The following is a 25,904-nucleotide window of genomic DNA, read 5'->3' on the forward strand; positions in this document are numbered from 1 at the left end:
TGAGAGGGAAATGTCAGATCAGGGCAAGTATATAATGATGCTTCCTATATATTTTCCCAGAATTCAGAAATCTGTGGTTCAGATTCCTGAGCCAACAGTGATATTTTTTGAGTTGATGGATAAGTTTTTTTCCTCTGGGAACATAATCTGTTCATTTTTCCTACTCATAGAAACTTTTGATATCTACAGCAAACAATAGCAAGGAGTGTCATGGTTTAACTAGGTCAAAAATTGTGGCCTCACCTGTGTTTTTTTATCTCACTCTTGATAATTTTGTTTGATGCTTATGAATTTTGTCTTATGACAGAGAAAACAATTGTTCTCGAAGTATTTCCAGGCTATTCATAGTTTTGTAGAATTTAGTCAAATTGCCTCTCATTTATCTCTTTTGGTATTTGAATAGTTCATTTATTTGCTGCTTGTATGAAAAATGGTTCATAGTTTTCTTCAGTCACCCTTATAGCTTTTCTGTGTGTTCTACTATAGCCGCCTTTATTTTTTTTTTCTTAAGGTGGAGCATGAGAATAGCTCATAGTGTTAAAGTTGTGGGAACACTTTACAGTGGCCTAATAGCACTATTTGTTATGCTGCTTAATTCTTTCCTAATAATTCCTACTACTGTAATTGTTTGTTGTGGTTTTTTTTAAATAGGATTTGAGAAATGGGTTTCTGTTTTCACAACCTCTTCACTGAAACCCCTAGTCACCTTTCCTGAAAGGAATTATCTACTCAGAGCCTATTGTTCTGTCTGTTACACTGGGATTGCTTTTCTCGATCTGTTTTTTTTTTGTACATCATCACTGAATTGCACCTATCGTTTTACTGCTCAGCTACTCAGTATTGCAAAATCCTTTTACTGATCTTCATAGCTGGTTCTGTTTTCATCATTCTGAATACCTTACTTCCATCAGCAAACTTCGTCACTTATCTTTCCTTCCTTCTTTCCGAATAAATTGAACAGCACAAAGCATTGGGGAAATTCCAGATGAACACTTCTCTCTGTTGTGGAAACTTAAAGATTTTTCCCTAACCTTTGATGCTGATCTTCTAAACATAAATTAATCTATGGAAAGGCCTTTTATCTCATGGCAATTTCAGATCTTTCAGCAAAAGAGACCCTCAGAAATCCTATTAGACTTCATCAGCTAGGTTGTTTTTCTCTACAGCCACTAAGAACCTGGATAGATTTAGGGTGCGATTTTCATGTGCTAAAGTCATGTTCATTCTTCAATGATGTCCAGAATATACTTGTCCAGAAACCAGTGCTAGCTGGCAAAGCAGTAATATATTTTATTAGGCACCGTAGAAACAGAGCAAGCACATCACTCCTTTGAGGAGCTCACATGTAAGGAAATCCAACAGGTTTTCTACAGTGAAGTTGAAAATTACGTAAAAAATAGGTTGTTTCTAATCTCCTTTCTTAGATATTCTTAGGTATTCAAGTTTATGACTTCTAAACTTAGATTCACTTTATTTTGCTGGTTTTATTTTCTACACTTTTCCTGTTCACTGTGTCTGTGTCTGCTTTAATTTTCTGTATAAGCGATTGCGTCAAGTCAATAGGTAATAGACTACTTCAAAGCAGAACTTGGCTTAATTTATTTCAAAGAAAATTCTAAAATGTATTTACTCTGTATTTCATATGCTGCAACAACAAAAACATTAACTTTAATTGTACTTTTTTTCCTTTCTCATTTATATTCCAGGTAACTTAAGCAATAAAACTAAGCTAATATGGCTGCAGCTACATTAGCATGTAGTGCAGTTCAGTGGAAGTGGCTTTGTAGAACGAAACAGTTGATGTTGAGATGACATCTGTCTGCAATAGGGGAGGCAGAAAGTCTGACTTTAGTGTAGTGCTAACCTGATACTCCAAGCTAAATGTCCAGTAGTGGTTGAAGCATATTAGATGCACTCCTGAAATGTATATTCTGGTTTCGTTTCCTTCAAAGGTAATTCAGTTCCTGTGCATTGAGATCATTGTGATATGAGCCAGAACATAGTGTGTAAGGAATTGCTATAGAGATTCCTCTGAAAATTTGGGGGATTTGTCTCAGAAGCACACTCCTGGTCTGATTGGAAAAGTTTATGTACATACACACAGCACTTCCCTCTTGTTTCGACAGATTTTTCATACAGGTATCAATTTCCGCATCTTATCCAATAAATGCTATCTTTTGGACTTGTAACTCTGATTGTTTACATGCAGATATGCTGTAATTAAATTTACTTTTCTTATCTTGTGAGAAACACGATGCTCTGACTGTGACGTGAGCGGTGACTGCTGAGTCAGCTCTAGTGTTTTTTGGTTTATGGCGCTGAGTACAACAGTGGGGTAGACGATGCTGTCCCAGCACTGAAAGTTGGTCTCATAGTTAACAATCTGACTAGTGCCTAGGGAGTCATCTGTCAACTGCCCCCGTCTCCGACTCTGCGTATACTCTTGCATAAATCTGCAGCAGCTCCGTCACATCTAAGACACTATTGCTATTGGCGTATGTATCAAAACCAACATGTCCTGAAACACTTCATATATACAGAATGGCTGGTTATCACAATGCAACAGCTAAGGCTTCTGGAGACTGTAGATACCTGAAAACACAGTTATAATAGCCTGGGGTGGTAGTTAGCAGATTAAAGCCAAAGTCAGCAGTGTTGGCAGGTCTGCTTAGGCGCTTAACTTTTATTGATTGAATGAGGAATTAGGTGCTTCAGTGCCTCAACAGTTTGTCTCTCAATTCCTTTTCTAAGAAATGGAGATAAGAGCACTTTCACACTTCAGAGGAGTGGCCTGACAGAAAATGTGTTAAGGCGGTAATGTGCTCGGATGTGACAGTGATGAGGTCAGATGAGTTCCTTGTGCAGGTAGAAGGAAATATGTGAGACTAGAGTGGATCTTGATTAACAACTTGCCTTAGAGGCACAATCCAAAGTCAATGACGAGACTCTTATTAACTTGAGGGAGCTTGGATCAAGCCCATTGATTTGTGCTTATTTCCGCTCTAGTTGCTATAGTCCAAATTAACACTGTGCTGTGATATTTTCAAGTACCAACGTAAACAAAATCCACTCAACAAGAAAATAATAAAAATAGGAAAACCATAATGCCTGAATCATGATACTGAATTGATAAATTTTAACCACAGGAACATTGTCCCAGAAATTAGCCTGTTAAGAAAAAAGAACCAACTCACAGACATCACAATTTTTGACTTCGAAAGCTGCATAGGCTACTAGGTGGTAGTAGATGATCTATATATTGACATTTCGATTATTGATGCTTTCTGTGTAGCTTCTATCATGCAATCTTCAGTTTAGAAGTCGCATCAATGATATGCTTGATATACCTGAAAGTGTTAAATGAAAATAAGAATGCTTCAAATAATGCATCTTTTTGTCACAAGATTTCAAAAGTAAATCAGAGATACAAAAAGAGACTGTACCTTTATGCTACAATGGAAACATTACATTACTTTACGTTAGAGATAGTGTGATAACGTAACTGGTCTAATATCACTCAGGACATTAAAGCTTAGGGATTTTGAAGCCTTCCAAGTCACAGGTCAAATTGCCTTGCTGCCAAGGGGTTTTCTAGAGAGAGATAAAAACTTCTGGCAGTTACCCAATAATGACGGATGTTGCCTGTGTAGATTATATGTGTATTTGCATCTTCACGTACAAATAGTTCTTTAACATCTAATGTCTATGAAGACTTACGGCATCCTGTAATTCATAGGTAGTGAGTTAAGGCTGGGCTAAACCATGACATTAAGTTACATCTAACTCTACCTGCCTAAATGAAAGAAAGAGAAGGAAATGTAGTGTATGATTTTTGCAGTGCCCAAACCCAGACAGGAATTTGCTGTGAGAGATGCCAGGTGTGGATCCTTTCATTTCAGGCTTGTCTAAGAACAGATCATTGTTCACTATTTGCAAAACAGCAGCAACACCACTTAAAAAACAAAACAAAACAACAAAACACTAATGATTCAAAGCTTTAGTACCTTCCTGGGCAAATATTCTTCAGAACTTTTCATGTTTGACATTCATGGTGCCTCATTCCTATTTCTTAGCAGTATTACTTTGTTGCTTGCTGAAATACTGGAATGATCTCTTTCTACTGCTCAAACCCATATATTCTCTCATGCAGACACACATGAGAGGAGCGTCTCATTATTCTCTGATTCATCAGCAATACAGACCAATTAATACCACAGTTAATGGGGAGAGGTAGCTACTACAACTGCAAGCTGTATATCTTCTGTCACTCCTGAACTAACACTCTTGAACAAAGCTGGAAAGCAGCTTTGCTATATGAAGATTATTTTTGATATGGTACCGAATCTATAATTCACAGCACCATAGAAACTGGAGATGGAAAGAACCCAGCACGTTATCAAATGTGTTCTCCTGCCAAAGCAAGATTGCTTCTTGTAGGCAGCCAGGTTACAACATTTCAGGCAGTGAAACTGTCATCTTCTCTGAACATTCTGCCAGAATCTAACAAAGCTCACCATTAGAGATCATTCTCTGTGTGTGTCTCTTTTTTTTTCTTAACATCTAACTTTTTGTCTCCCACTCCAATAGATCGTTCATGAAGACCCTAGCAGCCCGCTGTGGCTGTCTGGTAACTTAGTAAGTTTGCACTCTGGACAGATTTCAGGTTTGATTTTCTTGATAACCCAAGCATAGCTAGATTTAGGTCTGTTTTAACTTCTGTCAAAGTCATTCTGCTTATGTGATCGTATGTTATGTTTATATATGTAGCTGAAATATATTATTTTCCTTACTGAAATATTGACTCTGCTTAGTTTTTATATTATGTTGAAACATTTTGAAATAGACATATTTAACAAGCTTACCTGAAGTTCCTAGCCGCTTACTTATTTTTCCATCTGCCTCCGCTTCACTACTGTATTTTTTGTCTTTCCCATCCGTATAGATTATGCTGCTGACTGATCCAGAAGTTGAGAGCAGCTTATTAATCAGTTCTGATGAAGGAGCCACCTATCAAAAATACCGTCTGAACTTCTACATCCACAGTCTGCTCTTTCACCCCAAGCAGGAAGATTGGATCTTAGCATACAGCCAAGATCAGAAGGTAAGAATCGTTGTCAGCATTTCTCTTTGTTTGCTTAGGAACAACCTAGGATTTCTCCATCTCTGTATGTAACTGCTACGAAATATTCAGGACAGTCTTTAGGGCAATACTGGGGCAGTCTTTGGAAACACCAAACTGGTATTCAAACTGGAAATTTGGAAATATCAAACTGGATTTCACATCCTGACATTTCGATGATTTTGAATAAAACTTGAAAGCAGACCAAAACAAATACCAGACACGTGTTTCCAAGCAACAAACACTGAGTAAGTCTCAATGTAAAGAGCAAAGTAAAAGACATGGGCACCTACTGTGTTCTTGGGGCCTAGCCCTCAATGACTGTCCTGACAGTCCACATTATTCATTGGTCCTTTTGGCAATATCATGTGACAGGCAATGGGCAAAGACGACAGCTAGGATCCTTCACGATAGGAGTAATAACCTCTAAGGAGGCTTTTTGTCCTCTTAACTGTTCTCTTGCTCCGTCCTAGCACCAGCTCCAAAAACAGTATAAGACACTCCTTGTTCCTATCTGGTCAGTGTATTTTCAAGTAGTCTTTGATTTTTTAAGAGAAAAGCAGTGGTGAATTGATTTCCTTTGAAGTCCAGTTTCTTCAGTATGGGTAATCCATCAAGTGAATAAATACGCTGTGAGATTTGCCTTGATTTTTTTGCTGCCCAACTTGAGACAACAGAATCGGACTTGATTGTACGAGACCTCATTGTTAGAACTTTTTGAAAATCAGGCACATCAATACTTCCAAATCAGTTGTCTTCCACTGAAGGACTTGATAGAGCTCAATCTGTTTAGTTTACCAAAAAGCAGATTGAAGAGAAACTATATTTTGTTGTGCATAAATACGTCTCTTGAGGAAGACAAAACATATGAGTGAGCATTTTGATCTAGCAAAAAAACTTCTAACAAGAATTGATGGCTAGGAGTCAATAGCAGGTAAACTCAACTGTGAAGTAACTAGCCATTGGAGCAAACACTCTTGAGAAACGGCAGATTTCACATCTTGACATTTTGATGTTTTCGAATAAAACTGAAAAATAGACCAAAATAATTTGCTGAGCTCCGAACAGGAGTAAAAGAAGGAAAGATCTTGGCATCTAATATATAAACCTTTATACAAAATAATTTAGTGCGCTCGCTTAGTTTTACATATGATGAGTCTATGATTCTAATCAATAATCAAAGTATTGACTGACTTGTTGAGGTTGTATATAAATGTAAATATCAACATAAAAGTTTGAATTCTATGTTTTCTGTCTTCAGAATTCATTTTACAGACATTAAACAACTAATTTTCCTTTAGCCTAAATTTGACTTCTTGTTACTATTACTCTAAGCCTGAGAAAATAAAGGTGTAAGGAAGCTAAATAACTAGCTAAGGTCACAAAATGATCTTATGTGAATTTTTGGAAAAGAAGTTCAGTCCTATGCTTTAAGCTCAAAACCAGTATCCTTCCAGGCCAGCAGCATAATAACCTTCCCAACTATGGGAAAGGCAACTTGCCTGCCTAATTCTTCTTGTAGAATCAATTACATGCAGTATTTTTCCCCTCACCCCTCTCACAGCATTTTGTAGAGTGTACTGTGGTTATAGTCTGTTCCAGGGGTGGAAATTATTAAATTATTTCTGGATTATAATTTAATAATTATTAAATTATTTCTGGGTGTTCAGTATGTGATTAGGCAAGGTCAAAAAGTTTCCTTTCCCTTGTGTCTGTTGAATTCTCTGGACTGATAGGAAACTGAACAGAATCTGGCCACTGCTGACTTTTAGGACCCTTTGGAATGAAAGTTAATGTGTGTTTGTAACAGGGAATTTTTTACATCAAGATCAATGAAACTTTCAGTGGTAAATTTGTCAAATAAAATTAGGATATAGTAGAAAATTAATTTCAACTGTTATGGTAGTCAGCCTGCTCAGGAAATAATTCTGAATTAGAGTTCATAGAGCTAATGCTCATCTAATTTATGATAGATGTCTACCAGCAAATATATTATCATTATTCCATAGAGAACTCCCAATCGTCCTCTATAGAATCCTAAAACCCAATCTGGATATAAGAACGAAGGGCCCTTTTGTGCGTTAACTTGAATTTATGGGGTTGGTGTCAGAGTTGTGTATATGGGGTGTTTTGGGTGACAGGGTGCAGGCTGTACGGTAAAATTTCTTTGTCTTTTGGCATGGATTAGCAAATTGAATAACTTGGTAATTCAGCACTGTGGTTGCAAGAAGAAAATCATGCAGCACAAGGTCTGTAGATCTGTACCAATTACTTCCAAAATAGAATTTTAAAAGTACTCTGTATGAGTATGAGTCACAGGCCTGGTTTCTACTTTAAAGTCTAATGGATACATTTTCTGACTTCAATAGGCTTTGTCCAAGAGCTGTAGAAAGTAACCAACAGCCAAAGGGTATTAATCAGCTTGACCTAAATTAAATGTAACTCAAACTTAGGGTCAAGTTCAGCCTGTGGCTAAATGTAAATGACTCCCATTGGTTTCATGCTTATATATCCAAAGGCAGAATTTTCTCAGAGTAATTAAGAAGTCCTGCAGGTATTTAGATAATTGCAATGGCAGCTGTGGGGTAGTCTGGAACAAATGACACTGTAGTTTGCTATTTCACGATGTCGTGCTAAGGCCATGTTTAAGGAAAGAGAACTCATTACTCCATGGATTCCAGGCACTGTGTACACACTAAGAGCTTCCCAGTGAAGCAAGGGAAACGTGTCCACATGGTAAGGAATTTACATTTTGGTATCACTGACTTTGACGCCACTGACTGAAGAGGCTGTGAATAGATGGGGCCATGAAGGAGTAAATTGGATTCTGACCAGTTAGGATTGTTGCAGTCATTTAATCTCGCTGTTGACAGTCAGGAGGGAGGGGAGAATCAACTAGAAAACATGTTTACATGCTTCTAGCAAGCCACATCATTGTTGCCATCCATTTGCATCTTGTCATTGCAGCAGGTGGGACCAGGAGAATCAGGTGGTGAATAGAGCAAGAACTGGAGAGACAGAAATCACATTGAGTCTGGACTGTTCTTGTTGTCGGAAGTGGTCCGTCCAATTCAAGACCGATGAGGGCAAAGCCAACAGTTAGTGCATGCCTCTCATTGCTCAGTTGTAATGAACAGCAAATGAGTCACATAGCATCATCCCACAATCTCTTCACAGCTCACTGAGTCTATCACTATCATAAGTACTACATTTTTTTTTTTTGTTTGATTGAATAGGGATTTACTCAATGGTAGGGAAATCTGTGTTAACTGAAGTCATTTTATGTCCCAGTTTCTTGGGTGTTGTGTGTGGGTGAACGTGGTTAATTACTGGGGTTCAGCTGACAAGGAACAACTCATTAAGCTTCAGTGACTCAGTTGCTTTTGTTCACGTTTCTCTCCCCTGTGTTTCTGCCTTGGGCAGCAGGCTTGAATTACCACTGCTGACAGACCAGTCCCTTATTCAGTCGTGACTTTTTCCTGCCAGTCTTGAGAAAAAAAGAGCAGCAAACCATCTGCCGCCTGCACTAATTGCTTCATGATTGCATTCATTGTTCTGGCTGAAAGTACAGTTGTTACATGGCTGATTCTTGCCACGAAATTTCAGAACTACTGCATGCTTCTCCGTTTTCTGTATAAGAGGAGTTACAAATCAGGAGGAAGCTTCAGACACAGTAAAGCATTGTTTGTGAGGCAAAAGCTTGTTGGAGGTCTTGTACATGCGAGCTCTCGTGGGTTTAATCAGCTTGCTTGTGGGATGAGGGGCTGTATTTTATGGGAGTATTGCTTATGTATTACTGTGTAATCTTCAAAAGTGGTTTGCTGTGTAATCAGAGGGTGGGATGTAAGAGCCTCTACTTCATGTGGAGACATCCTCTGCTATTCAGATGGGTCAGACACACAGAGGAATGGTTAGTAATCAGCCCTGAATAACAGAGCTATTTGGAGAGATGAAATACAGGTGAAATTGGGAAACATAAGTCAGACGGACAAAATGCAGGGTTGTAATTGCCCAGCTCAGGAATAGATGTGCAAAGGCACTCAAGCACTGAAAGGCAGCAACAGAGTCTGAAAAAGCAGGTTTAAAATGGAGTTATTGTTGTTGATTCTCCTCTCTCGTTTTAAATGAACTCTTGAAAAGCAAGGCACTCCAGACTAAAGGAGCTTTGTCAACATATCACTAGTAAATTAAGAGGTTTACATTTCCTTTTTTTATTTTTCTTATTGTTTTTTTCCATTTTGGCCTTTCCCAAATATCTGCTTCCATCTATCTATCTATATTTACTGTGTGTGTCACGCTGGAGATCAATGAGTTGGGAATTGATACCTGACTGTATAGGTAAGGTGCTGAAGTTTAGCAAATCGGGATTCTGTTGCTTGTGGGACAGCATGTCTTCTGTCATCAAACCATGTCATCTTCTTCAGTTTCCTGCAGTAAAGGAGGTCCACTCCTCATGCATTCAAGTGGAAGAGAAAGCTGTTCATGCATCAGGGATGACAGAGAAACCACTTAGAATAGAGACAATAGGTACTGTTAGCCCCATCTCTCTTTGTGTTTGGTCTAATGCTTGTGTCTGACAGTAGAGTATCTGCCACAGATGTAGCCGATATTCAGTCTTCAATATGTGTTGGCCTATTTTGGACACACTTCATAATTCTAAAACCTTTCTTTCGCTGCATTAGAATCTAACTTTGAGAGTCACCCTGCTTGGACAACGGTCATATCAGGGACCTCCAGAGGTTTCTTTCAACATAAATTATTCTGTTTCTATTTACACCTTCTCAGTTTTGGTGGTAACAGTCATTGCCTACATAGACCAGAGAAGAGGGAATAAAATCCAGATTTATTTTATCAGAAACTGCATCAGTTTTTAAAAACATTGCTGTTAACATCAAGCGATATCATTTTGGGGTGATGGGTTTTTTTTTCCACACTTCTGACAATATTTTGAGGACTATTCACTTGGGCTAATGTTAGCTGAGGGAGACTAATCCCATCTAAAATTAATGGAGAGGAAAAAAATCTTCTCTAGAGTGGTAAGCATTAGCCACTTTGAATCATCCTCTGGAAAAGCCTATCTCTTTTGACAGACTACAGACAAAACCAGGGAGCTAGTTTGCATAAAGCTAACATTAGCCTATGTGAATAACTCCTCATTTCCCTACGGCGTTACTCCTGCAACAATCTACACTATTTGGGTGAATATTTAGGGCACTGCTAATCAACCAAGCCATTTTTCCAGCAGACTTGATTCTCTTTGCATACTGTTGAAGATGAAAAGTAGGAAGGATTTTACATATTAAAAGGTGTTTGTCCCAGGATTTGCAATGTCACGCTTTATGCTTGACCTTAGACATCCTTTCTGTGTTACCAGCGCTTGTGCCAGGGATGGAAAAGGCCTTCCACACAAAGGCCTTGTGAACACTAGCCCTTATTTTTAAGATTTTCCATGTGGTTATGTTTCTAAGCAAGCTATCAGCCAAGCACAGAAACATCCACGTTTGTAGCTGGGGCTGCGCACGCCATTTGTGTGAGGACCTGAAGGGCAGACACCTGCCAAGCATCCTGATGACACATCTTGCACACAACTCTTTGCAAATATGCTTTGTTATCTCTAGGCAAACTAATTAGCATTCGGTGACAACCAGCATACTGAAAACGAACAAGGAAGGGACATCAAAACTATTCATCTAGCTGTTATTTTATTAGGCTTTTTCCTCCTTTCTTCTCATACAGTCAGTTCCTCAGCATTGTCTCAGTAACAAGAATGGTGTCAGATTGTATCTTTCTTTTTTTTTTTTTAATTGGCCATAAGCCCGTGTACAAACTATGTCATAAAATATGCTTTCCTAGTGTACCCATCAGTATTTACACACCTCACTAAGCATAATGTGCTGGGTAACAATTTAAAGTAAAGAATGGAATTAAAAGTGGGAGGAATCTCTAACATTCTTTCCTCCTCCAATAAATAATCAAAAAAAGAAAAAATCGACTCTCAGAGCCCAGTGGCAGCTTGGCAGTCTAGAGAGGAAGATACATTTCTGGGCTAAGAGTGTGATCAGTGAAACAGAAGGACAGACTCTTGAGAAGTAATCACTGCGCTCTTTACCACTGTCTCACTCATCTTTAGGCGAATCAGTATGTCCTTGCTTATCCATCTGTATAAGCATCAGCCCTCTGTACCATTGGAGAACTTGTTCTTTTGCTTCTTTGGGATCCTTGGATGCATACTCATAGCTTTGCGTAGATCCATTGTTTCTCTGCGAGATTTTCTGTGCTCTTTCTAACTCCAGTTTTCTTACTTCCCTGAAAAAATTACTTCTTTCCTTTCCGTCACAGTTGAACAGTTCACTGGATTAGGAATAAAGAAATGTGCTCCATATCACTAGATCTGCCACTGGTCTCTGTGGTGTTAAGTACCTCTCTTCACTTTTTTATAGATGACTCACCTTTCCCGTCTCTGTCATTTGTTTTGACTGTACTCTCCAAAATGTCTCCAGTTTCTTATTATACAGAGCACCTGTCAACAATAAATTCAGTTGGAGCCATAGATTTTAATATAATGCAAATGAATAAACAATAATAATTTATTTTTAAATGTAAAGCTATGCATATATGCATGAAAATTCTGACGCTTTGCCCTGTAATTCTGCTGTAATAAGCCTTTTCTGTTCTCATTCTAATATGATACTTTTTAAACAAAAATGCATCTATTTAATGCAGTTATCTAAACAGTGGTAAACCTACCTAGTACATTTACAACACAACAAAGCAAGTGCAGATATTATTTTTTAAATATCTATTTTTAAATATATACAAATATATTTTATATATTTATATTTAAAATATAAATATTTTTAAATAGATATATTTTTAAATATCTATGCAGAGATATTATTTTTTAACAGAGAAGGGAATTAACCTTGAGGACAACACACTAAATGGAATGGTAAATTCATCATTCCTTGGAATTGAGATTGGATGTCTTTCCAAATGATACAATCTAGTTCAGCCATCAGTTGTTGGCCTGAATAATTCTCTCTACTGCTTGAGTTAGTGGTAAAGATTCTACAGCATCTGTTAGGAAGAGAACATATTGATGATATTCGTGGTTTCTTCTGGCTTTAAAATGTATAAGCCAGGCAGATTCCTTTAAATATCTGCTGGTAAAAAATGTTTTTCCTGCCACTTTTTTAGCATGAGTTGAATGCACTGAAGATATGCTAATACAGTTGCTTGCAAACTGCCACAAAGCCAGAACACCAGCTGATGTGACTCATATCTGAGAATGTGAGAGGAACTATTGAGGCATAGGTAGGGAGAAAGCTGAGGGCCATCTCCAGGATGCTTTGATCTGATGAACATGCACAGAAGAAATTACTGTGTTGCAACCATACTGAACAAGTCTACGTGACATCAGTGTGGTTCATCAGTAAAAGGATCCACAGAGCCTCAGACCTCACTGGTGTTCGAATGGACTGTGAAGCAGATATCCGAAAGCTTTATCACTCGGATGTATTTCCATCAACATTCAATAAACAACAGTTATTGGGTAACCTTATTGATGGCTTCTGAGTGGCATGATTAATGCATTGCTGCAACTTAAAATGTTCAGAGTCTATCAAGTGTCCTATGCACTTTATTGCTTCAAGGATATTTAAGCATCTTAACACTGGAACCTACAATTAGATCAGAGATCAAGGAAGTAAATGAGTATCAGCCCTGTTGCCCATTTTTGTGTCCTGGATCATAAGTCTTATGCTCTGTTCTAGGAAGAAAGTACCAGGCATGTTTCCAAATTATTTGTTTATGCGAAACCATACTGTTGAATTAAATTCAATGTTGAAAGAAAAAAGCTTGGTCCATGGCTCTTCTAAATGAAGCATAGTGTGATTCAGGCAATAGCAGCATACTTTTCAGCCTTTGACTGCTCTGAAGAAGAAATATCCTGTGCAGTAATTTTTTTACATTTAATGTACTTTGGTACCCAAGTAAGCTGCACTGGATGTATATTGGGAGCATGTGTGCATCCAAGTACCCCTTAGTTCTTTCTCACTTGTTGACATATCTTTAGTGCTGCTGTGGAAACTTCTCTCCCACTATGATAATTTTTGATCTAGAAGGTAGATCTAAAGGCATAAGAGTCTGTAAGATCATAAAAGACTGCTTTATATACCTATACAAATATGTTCAATCTTAAGTCCTTACCTGATGCGCTAACCTCATCCTTTTCTGCAGACTATATAGAAAGTAAAAGAAATGCAAGTGTGATTGTTCTTCTAGAGACTTAAGTCGAAGTAGTACATCACTGAATCTCTATCCTATTGCTCATTGCTTTCCTGAAGGTTTTAGGTTAGTTCTAAATATGGTCTTTCACAGTTGAATAGCATTTGAATAATGCCCCTATGAACAATGAGAATAATAAGAAACTTTTTAGAAGACTAGCATTTCTTCAAATACACCTGCAGTGATAGTAAAGTAGAATTTATCAGCAGTAAACTTACTCAGTATAAATGAATGGGGATAAGAAGGACTTGCCTGCATTTATTTCAAATTACATTGTAGTGTCTTCAGAAAAAGTAGTCTTTATCCAGTTTGACTCTGTTTGTAGTTAAAGCTAAACCGTGCTTTTGGAATCTTGTATTCTTAGGTGAAATTGAGATAAATATAAAAAACCAAAAGATACTGAAGATGAGGAAAAAGCGACTCTCAAAATCTTTTTATGGTTCATCAGTACAAAAATCTGTGTTTTACGTGCACTGGTGTTTTTTTGTGTGTGAATAAATCCTATTTGAAGGGGTGAGGGTGGAACACCATGAACAGGATTAGTTTTAATCAGGGAATTAAAGGTTAACTTGAATCAAACCCAGGGCTTTTGGAGATGTCTTGAGCTAGTTTTCCAGCTCCCTATGTTTTTTAGGTCAATGCTGTTGTGTGGGTTGAGTTGCTTTGGTCAGATCCGTGTCCAGGAAGAATGAGTGATGCTTTCATGGAAGCTAGAGGTGAGAGAAAGAGGGCTTTTGCTTTTGTGAATATAAGAATACCAAAGTTGATAAATCCAATCAGCAAAGAAACTTAGACTCTGTGCTGTATTCCATTATAACTTGTTTAGGGGAAATTTCTGGAGTAAAAGAAAGATAATGGGAACTACTAGCTTGCTCAAAATAGTGACATCTTATGTCATGTCTAGCATGCAATTTAAATCACCTTTTCTGTAGCCAGATTCTAGATTTCCATGTACATAATGTTTTTTGCGTGAGATGAAATCAGTGCATAAAATTTGATATCCTCATCAGCATAGGAAACAAATGGAACTACCACATGATTCAAGATCAGTATGTGCAGAAGCATCAGAACCAAAAGGCTCATCAGAATATCCAATTACTTTAAGTGCTGAATGATGAAACATCGTGGGCACCCTGTGTCACTCGTATCAGCAGCAATTTGTATAGATGTTAAAAATGAGCTAAAGCTATGAGGAACTCCATGTGTGACAGAAAGCTTTGACTGGGAAAATAAATCTCTTGAGAACAGAAGGGGTGACAGTAGGTCTTGACTAGCTAAATGACCCTTCAAACGGTATTGTATCAAAGTTGGTGGGTCATTCGGATTCTCAATACTTGGTACATATAACTTTACTTTCAAAATCAGGTGTTAAATGATGAAATGTTTCTCTGTCTTCTTGGATGATACATAGATCATTGTGAGGGTAAGTTTTTGGTATGGTGAGTTTGATGAGTGTGCAGGTAGCAGGGTTACCCTCTGGCTCTGGAGAGCACAGAGCTTGTTGAAACTGGAGAGAAATGGGGACTGCTCTCCTTTAGACATGTTTACATTTACTAGCAACATGATGCCATGCTTTCTTACCCATCAGGTTCAACAGCTGAATAAACTTAATTCAGCTGCCTCATAAGAGCCAGATTTTTGGCTGGGAAAATCCACGCTTGTAAAGGAAACAAGTGGTGCACAATACAGTTTTATTAAAGTGCATGTCCAGGTGCAATACTTGAGGAAACTGTTAACAGCTCATTTTGTTTGTCCTGAGAATGTGAGTTTTTGTCAGAAGGTCTCAACTTCATAATTCAGTCCAACCCAGATAGACAAGCAGAGTTCTGTAGGTCGTAATCTCATAATATTGCTGATTACACAAAAATGAATTAATTTGTCTGATGCCTAGAGAACATTAGGCCCTCAAAGCTTGTATCTTAGCTACGTGTTTTGAAGTTTTTAAAATGCATGCAAACTGATACAATAAATACAAAGCCAAATAAGACTGCTGGTAAATTAGAGAGGTGAATCTTCAGCTAGTGTCGTTTGTTTTAGCTCCATAGAAGTGAGTGACGGTCTGATGTTTTATAGTGCTTGAGACTCCCACACAATCCCTTTAGGAGAAGTATTTTAAGGATGCATCTTTATATTACACATTAAAGTTTCTTTATAGTTTTCCAGTGGAGATATGCAAAATTTATCCATAAAACGGTGAAAAGATTGTGTTCTTCACAGTAATTTTTTGGTTATTAGACATAACTGCTCATTGAGAACTGTCCGTTGGAAGAACTATTGAAGGAATTGATTAACTTCTGAATCATTTTTTGATAGTCCGGTTATATAAGCTATGTATAAGACATATATATGTTTTATATATAGAAAATTACAAGTTAATATCAACTTTAATATTAACTGTGGTGTTCAAATGTGATAGTATTTCAGTTCAGACACTTACAAAACATCAAGACATTGATAAATGATGGGAAGAAGGGAATCAGTGGTATCTAAATATTTTCCGAGTCCTGTGAAATATAGAAGGCTGTTTGTGAAGCCAGTGTAATATGGAAATCTTTTGGCAGAACCATTGTTCTGTCTAATTCAACATTTTCAACAGTAGCTACCTTGTTCCAGAGGAAAGTACAAAACTCCTAGATTTCTGTGCTGCTTTGTGAATGAAAAACCAAAAGTACTAGAAATAATGTGGGAAAATCATCTTAATTTCCACCATTCTGAATAGCGGAATCTTTTACAGAAGTATATATTATGGGAAAAACTTAGCATTACACTTACCTGCACTTACAATTTCCCTATATTATAATAACTACTGAGAGCCCCAGCAATCTTTACATTGTGTAAACGCACACTACAACTGATGATTTCTGCTCTAAAGGGCTTAGAAATCTGAGTGCAATGGAAGATGTAGAGGAGGTGCAATACATAGCAGAACCAGGAAAGAATAAAATAGAATAAAAGTCAAAAAATAGAAGAAGCCAGAGCTCTTTTACAGTTGTGAACTAGCACAAGTAGATTATTTAACAATAAAGGTGCTCGTTCTATGCACTACAGGACAGAGAGGCAAATATAGATATGTGGCAGAATGTATCCAGAACCATCCAAAAAACAGGGTTTTATGAAATGAAGATCTTGAGAGCTTCTTGTTTTGGAGAGGTTTTTCAGAGCTGAAATAAGGAAAAATGTACTTTTCCTCTACCCTAGTACACACTTTCCCTTGTAGAAGTGATACTGCAAATCTAGATCAGTTCAGTCAAATAAAATTCCAGTTATTCTTTATGGAACCATCTTTTTCTTTTCAGGAATTTTGTTATTTTTTATAGTGCTAACTGTCAAACTAAAGTAGATAAACCAATCAAGTTAGACTAATATCTGTTAAATATTTTGCTTTCACTAAGAGTTTATACATACAACTCTTCTTCTTTATCAATTTTTTTTTAACTAAAAACTTTTCTAAATTTTTTTTTCTTCTGTATTTTCATTGTATTATAGGAAAGTCATCCTTAGTTTACAAACAATATTTATTGCATTTAAAAATATCTGTGTGTTGAAGAATGTTTTGACTGTCTGAAATTGAAAAAGGTTATCAGTGAATATGGCCTAAAATGCAAAAAATTACTCAAGTCTGAAAACAGTGCTGGAAAGACCAGGAAAATAGAAGGGAAGGAGAAGATTACACAGCAACTATATCCTGCTGTTACCCAATTATGTCAAAGCATTTTAAGATAAAGCTTACACTAGCACTGTGAAATATATGAGCAACTCTTATACTTCTCTCACAGGTTGGGAAACAACTAATAGAGAGGGTGAGGAGAATACAGATATTGTTTGGTGTAGATCAGGAAAGAAGTTCAGTTTTCAGATATCAACTGTCCCTACTCCAGTAGTAGAGTCATGTTGTGAGAAGGCTCTTTCTATAGCTGGGGGATTGTCCTGCAGTTCAGAGGGTTTATTTGAAACTCAGCCTCAGAAGGTATTTGCAACCTTGAGACAGCCTTTCCTTTTCCCTGACATTTCTGTTTTTCCATCTGAAAGAAGTAGATGGTAGGTTTCTACTTCACAGAGTGTTGGGATTTTAAAAAGCAAAACAAAGCAAAACCAGACCATTAATGATTGTTAAGTACTCAGGTACTACACAGAAAAATAAATATATAAGAGAAGAGGAAGCAAGAAGAGATTTATTCCCTGTTGAACAGGGGTCAAATCTGAGAGATCAATACAAGATTTGTACTTTATAATAGTTTTGTCTCAGTGAAAACAGAAATGTCAGATCACTGCTTGACTCTCAGATGAAAACATACATTAAAATTGTAATAGGTTCCTTTTCTATCTGTGGTTGAAAAAGAAGTGTAGCAAAGAACATTATCTAATTTCAGTCTAATAATGAAAATTGTCATCAGACAGCAGTGCTTGCCAAAGAAAATAAAATGTTATCTCTGAAGGGACTGCATGCACGAGTCTGTCACAAGAAGTCCCAGGAGAAAGAGGGCTTTTATAACAACAACAAAATATGATGCTGGGTTTAAAAAAATATCCATACAAGCACTATAATTGCTAAATGGGGAAAAATAATCCCAGCTGTATCATGACTGATACTGGACAAAAACCTAGTGTCCAAATATTTCTTTTTTTTCTGATCCACCTAAATAAACTCAGTCTAAAATGAATTCTACTTAAAATAAAATATCTGAAAAAAACCTCACTGCACAGGATTTTACTTTTTTCTTTTTAGTGAGGGGTGACACAAAAGGTGAGGAATTCCCCCTTTGTTCAAGATACATTAGCACTGCTTGTGCTGCCGTCAGTCAGTAAAGGCTGAGATTGGTGCTGAGATAATGGCAAAGGAGGAAAAATCCTTCTAAAGCCTGATTATTAAAGTGTCTCGTCAAAGACAATGAGAGCTTTGGACACGGGTTCCCAGGGAGCTGATATTTCCCTTTGAGAGCTGTTGCCTTTTTCTCACGTGATGTCTCTCCAGCTCACTGAGCACTGGCTTCTAATTTGAGAGGCCAATGTTGACAGTAGAATTGCTGTATCCATTTCCTTCCTTTGAAACAAACTTAAAGTCTTACATTTCTCCGCTTTTTGCCTGAATCACATATCTCATTCAGGGCGCACACTAGGAGAAAGCAGGGCTCCCTGGGTGCTGTGCAGCATCACAGCTTCTGCTCTGCTGGGAGAGTTGTTGGATGCACCAGGTGAACAGTCCCTCTGAAGAGTTGTGCTGAAAGAGGCGGAGGGAAGCTCTGGCTCTGGGGCCGTTCAGCCACCTGGCACTGCAGTGAGACTGCAGGCATGGAGGAGGATGCTACACAAGCACAGAGAACGCTTGTACAGGCTGTGAATTAATTCAGGATACTGTTGCTTTCACCAGCAAATTCAGAGAGGGGATAACCTGCTGAAAGTTGTGCTTAGGGAAACTAGAGAGGGAGTAGGGTGAGATGTACCAAAGGGGGAAAAGAAGATTTGCTGCAATGATTTCAGACATCTGAACATCAATGTCCCTGGAAAGCTTACATCCTATATATCCCTGGTCTGGAAACAGAGGTGTTTGCTGAGTTGTTTGAATTGCTCCCTGTTCTTAATTAAAGGATGATCTGAACTTTATTAAAACTTTAATTACTGTTTGTCAAAGACATGCTACTTGGCACGGAAGAAACTGCTTTGCTGTGAAAGGGAAAACATTGACTTTGGAGAGATAGATTGACAATAGCCTATTGTATTGTTATTATGTTTTTATTTTGGCTGCCATTACAAAAGCAGGCCTAGAAATGGATTTTGAAGGCGAAGGGGAAAAAACACCTCCTGTAATGGTATAGTTCTTTGATTCTCAAAGCGCTTTATGAAAGTCATTGTTAAAAACATTTTCTCTAATTTTCAAAGATTAAAGATTTCCCTAGTTATAGTTAGGGTCACTTAAAATTTCAAATAAAAACATATCTAGAATCTTCTACTTAAGGAAAAATAACAGGCTCCCCACAGAAGTTTTAAAAGTGAATGCTTTTCTATCCACAAAGCTAAACCTTTTCTCGTTTTCTTACTCTTGTTATCTTCTATCTCCCTCACCTTCTTCCCTCTCTCCTCTTTGACAGTTTTCAAGAGAAAGGGAGAAAAGAAAAAGAGCTGAATTTTCAGCTTTCCTGTTTTAAAGTAGATTTCAACATATGCACAGTCTGCTGTTTATCAAAAAGCTCTTCTAATTAGTTTCTCCATGTCCTTCCAAGTTTTCACAGTAGGGGAACTGAAGGATATAGGGGTTTGCATTGGGAATGTAATGCAGACTAGGAAGTAGATCTCAATTTTTCTTACATCTCAGTTTCATGATTCTTAAAATATATTCAGATCATCTTTCTAATCAACCCAGAGCTTTAAATCAGCTTTTCTCCTTCTCAGTCATTCTCTGACATCCATCTTTCTCTTCCCTGCCAAGCCACTGCTACTACTCCTTCAAAAAGAATCTGTCAGGATTTGCACATAAAGATTCAGATTGTTTGCATTTTCTGCAAGATTTCTGAAGTGATGTCCTGAAAAGGCAGACCACAGTTCAAAAAAAGGGTCCAACATCCTCCTTGCCAGAAAAGGGGACTGACCAAGTCTGTCAAGCAAGGGAAGGAGGAGAAATGGGATGAATCTGCAGGAAAATTATAAGGCTGACTGCCTCTCGGTGCTTCCGCATAAGAAGTTTGAAGTTAAATAAAGCAGAAGAAAGAACCCAAGTACCTCCCCTGTACTATCCTTCTGAGAATTACCTGATGGCAGCATTTACAGAGAGCAGCTGTTTGTAAACGCTCTGTAACAGTAACATTTGTATATCATTCCGCAAAGACATGTTGAAGTATTTATAATACCTGTAGCATGCATTTTCGCTGACCTTTCTCAGTCTGGTTTGGTATTTATCGTGGAAAGAGTTTTCTGAAATGATTGATGTATTTGGATATTGTTTGCGTAACCACACTAGGAGAAGGTATCACGTTGTTTGCAGAAGGACAGGAGCAAAGTGAGAATCGCAGGTTTCCATGGTACAAGTAACTTTTGCTAAACTCGTTCAGTCCTGAGAGCGAAATCCGGATATGTTAGAGCACTTTTTTGGTGCAGATTGAACAACGTCTCTAGGGATTGCTACGGATAACTAGACAGAAAATGACCTTCCAAGATAGTACCAAGGCAGGCAAGTCTGTGTATCTGTTGTCAGAGCTAGGCTAGAATATCTGTGTTATGGTATACGTTTGGTGTCCACCACAAGTTTAGAAAAGTAAAAAGGCAGCTTTCCCACACTGCGTTATTTTATTACCTGAGAGTGCCACAAACAGCTAGATGATGAGTTTTCAGTCATGGCAGGTCGTTGGGTGTACCCATACAGTGATCCTTCCGGTGATACCAGTTGTGTCCCATGTCACGCAGCTCACTATTGCCTCTGCCAATAAAAGGCACCACAGACACTTTTCAGCTACCCCAGATGTGTCCCTTTGAGACACGAGGAAGCAAAAGTCCAAGCCACTATCTCAGAATTGATACAGGCCTCTTCAGATTAATTTCTCTGTTATCTTTGTGTTTTACTGTGTTTCATGACTGTTTGTTTTTGTCCCCAGTTATTCAGTTCAGTGGAGTTTGGCAGAAGATGGCTGCTTCTTCATGAGGGAGTTGCACCAAACAGGTTCTACTGGTAAGAGTAAAAACTTCCTCATTCCCTAAACACAGCTTCCCCAGACATACAGAGGTGTTGAAATGGGGGCTTGAAGGCAAGGTGGCTGAATGCAGTCTTAACTGCTGTTTTGTTGAGACTAACTTTGAACTGGTATGAAAGAGGCATTATTTCTCTTGTTATGTGTTTATACAGCACTTGAAAGTGGGGTCTTTGATCTGAGGATGATGCACAACTGAAATATACTGAATAACGGTCTGAAGAAGGCATTGATTTGGGAGGGGAGAGTTCTGCAATTTCTTGTGACTGTTTTGAGTTCGAACACAACTCTGTTCAGCATAAGCTTGTTTACTTTTGCACCAAATGCAAAGAAGAGATCAGTCTGGTCCTGCTACCAGTGAGGGCTAAAGACTAAGTCTTTGAGGATACTAGCATTTCTAGGATGGGTAACAGTGGACATCCTCCAGTGGCTGGTGTTACACTTTTAACTGCTGTCAGACCTGCTTCAGTCCCTGAAAGTAAGCAAGTTAATGACCATTGAACTAGGTGCACACAGGGCTTCGTTGCGAGCTTAAATCACCGTGTTATATTGTTTCTAAGCAGCAGCGAAAGATTTCCACTTGAATTTCAAACTGTATACATCAGCCATGTGTAAGCTCTTCGTGCTGAATCTTTGAATGTCAGTTGGTTACTGCAATGGCAAAACATCAAGCTTGATGCCAAAGTTACCTTGAAGTAGCATAGCTCTTTGTCACTGATGCAAGCCCTACTTCTTTGCTGCATTAACTTATGCTGTACAATTTGTTTCTAAATTCACTTAGGGCCATAGTCTACATGGTTATGATAGAATCTGAGCATCTTACAAATATAATATATGAGATGTCTGCAATAGATGATTTGACTTTAGATTCAAACACTTGTAATGGCAACAGCCACTGAAAAATAACCCCTGGATGTAGGTCTAAACTTTATTCTGCAGTTCTTCACTACAAGCAAATTTCTTTGTATTTTGTCTCATCTTTAGTTTTATTCATTACAGATTTGCCCAGTGATTCTGGTGTATTGATTCTGTTCTCGTGATTCTGATTGCAGGTAGATCTCTTTTTGCATAGCAGTGATTTGCATGCCCAGTGTAAAGCTCTGTAACCACACTTGCAGTAAAATACTTATCTGAGACACCTCCATGCTGTCACACGATAGCAATTAGTGTAACTTCTACTTAGGTGGAAAAGAAAGCTGAGGACTGAAGGAGGTACTGAACTGTTTTCCTACAAATATGGTTGTCATAGTCTAAATCAAAGACAAGTTTATTTTTTTATATTTTGGCCTACCTCCTCTTTTTGCTTACACTAGCATAAATCTGCAAGACTTCTCATCAGCTTCTTATGGAAGCAGTGGTCCACCTGTGAGCAGAAGTTGGCTCTTGTCCTATGAATCTGGCCTTTAAAACAGAAGCTTTTGATAAAATAGTCGTCTTGAAATCAGGAAGAGCTGAACCAGGTGATTAAAATGAGACCCCCGTGGCAGCTTCTAAACTGTAAGTTTGTGCCAAAACCACAGGTTTTGAACATATCAAGATTCAGGAGTGGTTCAATCAAATATTTTCTTTTAATTTATGAAAGATGTAAGAGCTCTAGGTCAAATTTACTTCCAAAGTTGAATTTATATTTGGTCTTGCTGCTCCTGCTTTTTAATCCCATCTCAGAACCTGTGTTAGCTGAAGCTTTTGCAAACCAAATTTCATTTTTAACTTAAACCTGGTTTTGTGTGAGTGTCTGTAGAGACAGGCACATATATATTTATATCACTCCTATTTCTTTCCTGCACAACTCCTAAAAGGGTTTCAAAGTGTCAAACGCGAACACACAGCCCCACACATCTCTTGTTTTTTCTGGGCTAATAAAAGCAGAAAGCCCTCGAAATCTGGGGACCCAGTCTTTGAGACATCCAGCAAAACCGTACTCACTAAGGAAGGTCAGAGAGCTGAAAACGATGTCCCTGTGTCCTGTACTGCACTCCATACCTTTTGAAGTTTTCCATCATTACTTAGAGCAGTGGTTTTATTGTGAATTGAGTTGATGGATGCCTGCAATAAGAATAATGATGAAAATGATCATTTTGGCTTTCCATGGAGCTCAAACATTGAAGGCTTCTTAGAACCTAACAAATAAAAGAACTCAAGCTTGGAGCTTCAAAGGAGAAGAGTAAGTTGAAAAGATGAAAATATATTCCAACCACTCGTCTAATTCCCTACAGCCATAAACAAAGCATGAAACTACAAGCCTGTATTTTCTCCTTGAACAAAATGTCCCTTGCATAACACACCTCAGTGTAAGCTAGACTGTACTTCTTCTATCAAAAGTAAAAATAATACAACTCGTGGAGACGATGTTGCATCTCATTTTAGCTTATTTATTATGATCATCATCACAAAAAAAATACCTTCAGCTGCAATTATGTGGACACTGTCTGTCCTCAAAACCATCCATAGAGAAAACAGAGCTGTGCCCATATAATTGAGAATAGGTACACCACAGAGAGCAACACTGGACTTATCTATGCATTTCCATTTCTGTGCAGCCAAGTACCTGGGGACAAAATAGGCACTCAAGTCCTGAATCAGAGGCAGGACTTTGCACTCAGAGCGTGGCCACTGCTGACTCCCCGTGCAAGAAAAGCAAAAGGGAACTCGGACACAAGAAGGTGTGGCTGTACACTTGAAATCCAGACTTTTACAGCAACATCTCTGTAGCCAGTGCTGATGTACAAGTTGGGTAGAGCCTTGTTCAGTGCCCTGTGGTTTGTTTGTTGTTGTTTGTTTTTTTTTTTTTAATTAATTATTATATATTTTGGCTTGGAAATATGCATAGTCTAATCAACCTGAAAAGTCAGAAGACTGACTTCCAGTTATTCTTAAAAGCAAAAATGAATAGTGAAGGAAAATGTCTTGAAGGCACAATTTTTCAAGGAAATGGGTTGCTCTCTCCTGTTCCTGTTGCTTTCTCTCAATCAAATGGTTTTGAAGAGATCAACCAGGACACAGCTGTATTGTGCAGAGGATGAGGGCTGTAATATCTGTGGAGAATGAGAGCTATATTCTGATATCTAAGGAAGGCTGAGGAGTTGCTTTAATGCGGACTGCTTCCAAGACTGTCTAAACTGGGACTTTTCTAAGGATCAGGAAGACACAAAGCAAAGCCTTTGGCATCAGGCCCTCTTGAGGCTGCATTTACTTAGCGCTGCTTATTTTAACAGGGAAGGAACATCTGGAAGATGTTAAAGACTTTAAATAGATTCGAATGGCTTATGAAAGCAAAGATGCATTTTCCTGATTGCTCACTGATATTTTAATTGCCATTTTACTCTTTCATGGTGGTCTAGTAAACAGTTTGTGGGTCACTCTAAATCTTGTGAATAAACACCACTGATCTTGCTAGTTTTAGTCTTGAGAAGGCTCTGTCTGCAGATGTTGTCAGAGAAGCTGCAATGTCTTTTACAGCTGCATTTCTTATATCTGTTTCCAAGAGAATTTTCTTTTTTATTTGCTTATTTTTGACTGCTTTGTGAAACACTCCCTCCTACTACCGCCCCAGAGAAATTTAAACCCCTGAAGACCAACACTAAAGCAATCCGCTGATGCCTACTGCGTAACTCTGAGAAAACACTCTGTGTCGAGACAGCTCGGCTCCTTGTAGCTCATGTGTACTTTGTATTCTTGCATCCTCTATTTCATTAAGAGGAGTCATTAACATGAAAATAGAACCTTTGTTTATTCAGAGCTCCTCTGTTCCCCCTTTTCATTCTTCCACCTGCAGCTCTAAGTGGTGCTCTGACATCCACACTTGTGGTAAAAGAGACTATGTCACTCTGTGAAGGAAGATATCAGGTGGGGGAATGAGCAGATAAACTAGAACCTTTAAAATGAGGAGTGGAGTTTTCTCATCCTTTAAAAAAAAAAAAAAAAAAAAGGGAAAAAAAAAGAAAAAGAGAGGAAAAAGGGATCTGTAATTTTCTACCTGATTAAAAGATTGTAAGGACACATTTGTGATGGGCAGGCTTTAGCGATCAGCTACTGTAAAACTGAGATCTCTAATAATCACTGTAATTTTAGGTATTTTATCACATATGTTTGCATAATCTAGGTATGTGAAAGTGGTATACTGAAGAAAGCATAATCTACTTAGAGATTTAATCATATGTGTCTGATGGAAACATAAAAGAATCCACACTGCATGCAACCTCAAGGCACTGTAGTTCTGCACTGTATCAACATTTTTCATGTTTTTTATTACTTCTCTGTCAGGTTCTTGAGATTTTGCTGTTAAATGTACTGTGATGGAAAAACACATGGAAGTTATCAAGGCGCTTAGTAATTCTGGAACTGTAATGTATGAAAATATCCTAATTACTAGGAAAGGAGTATTCTAAGCAATATTAGTTCAGCAGAGTAATAGAGAAACAGCAAGTTAAGATACATGGCTTATTGCTGATAGCACAGTGTTTACTAATGTGGTAGGTGTTAGGGGAAGAGAATGCAGTAGGTGCTAGTTAGCAGGGTTGGATAAATACTTAATCTAAATACTTCTGGGTTTATTTTTGTGATATTTGCTGATTTTCAGCGTATGTTCCTGTGGTGGAATTTTACTGGTTTGTAGTGAATACAAATGCGAACACAATTGGTGAATCTCTCGTACTGGGAATTACTTCACTTTTTTTCTTGCTTTTTTAAAGTGATCCAGTTATCTAGTTGAAGCTCAATAGTGATACCTTGTGATTTGCAAATCCAAACATTCATGACCGGTAGTTGCAAAAAAAAACCTAGTAAAAGTGCATATACTTCAATATGGTCAAAATATATATACA

General features: G+C 37.9%; 1 protein-coding gene across 1 annotated transcript in view; it reads left to right on the forward strand.

Annotated features, from left to right (window-relative positions):
• SORCS1 (sortilin related VPS10 domain containing receptor 1) overlaps nt 1–25,904 on the forward strand; it is a 302,649-nt gene that overhangs the window by 179,772 nt on the left and 96,973 nt on the right. Inside the window, exons 4-5 of the mRNA XM_086616954.1 lie at nt 4,943–5,101; nt 20,989–21,062. Coding sequence (XP_086473080.1) covers nt 4,943–5,101; nt 20,989–21,062 — 233 coding nt within the window. The remainder of the gene's footprint in view (nt 1–4,942; nt 5,102–20,988; nt 21,063–25,904) is intronic.

Source organism: Tauraco erythrolophus, chromosome 9 (genome assembly GCF_009769465.1).
Source record: "Tauraco erythrolophus isolate bTauEry1 chromosome 9, bTauEry1.pri, whole genome shotgun sequence".
NCBI classification, from domain to species: domain Eukaryota; kingdom Metazoa; phylum Chordata; class Aves; order Musophagiformes; family Musophagidae; genus Tauraco; species Tauraco erythrolophus.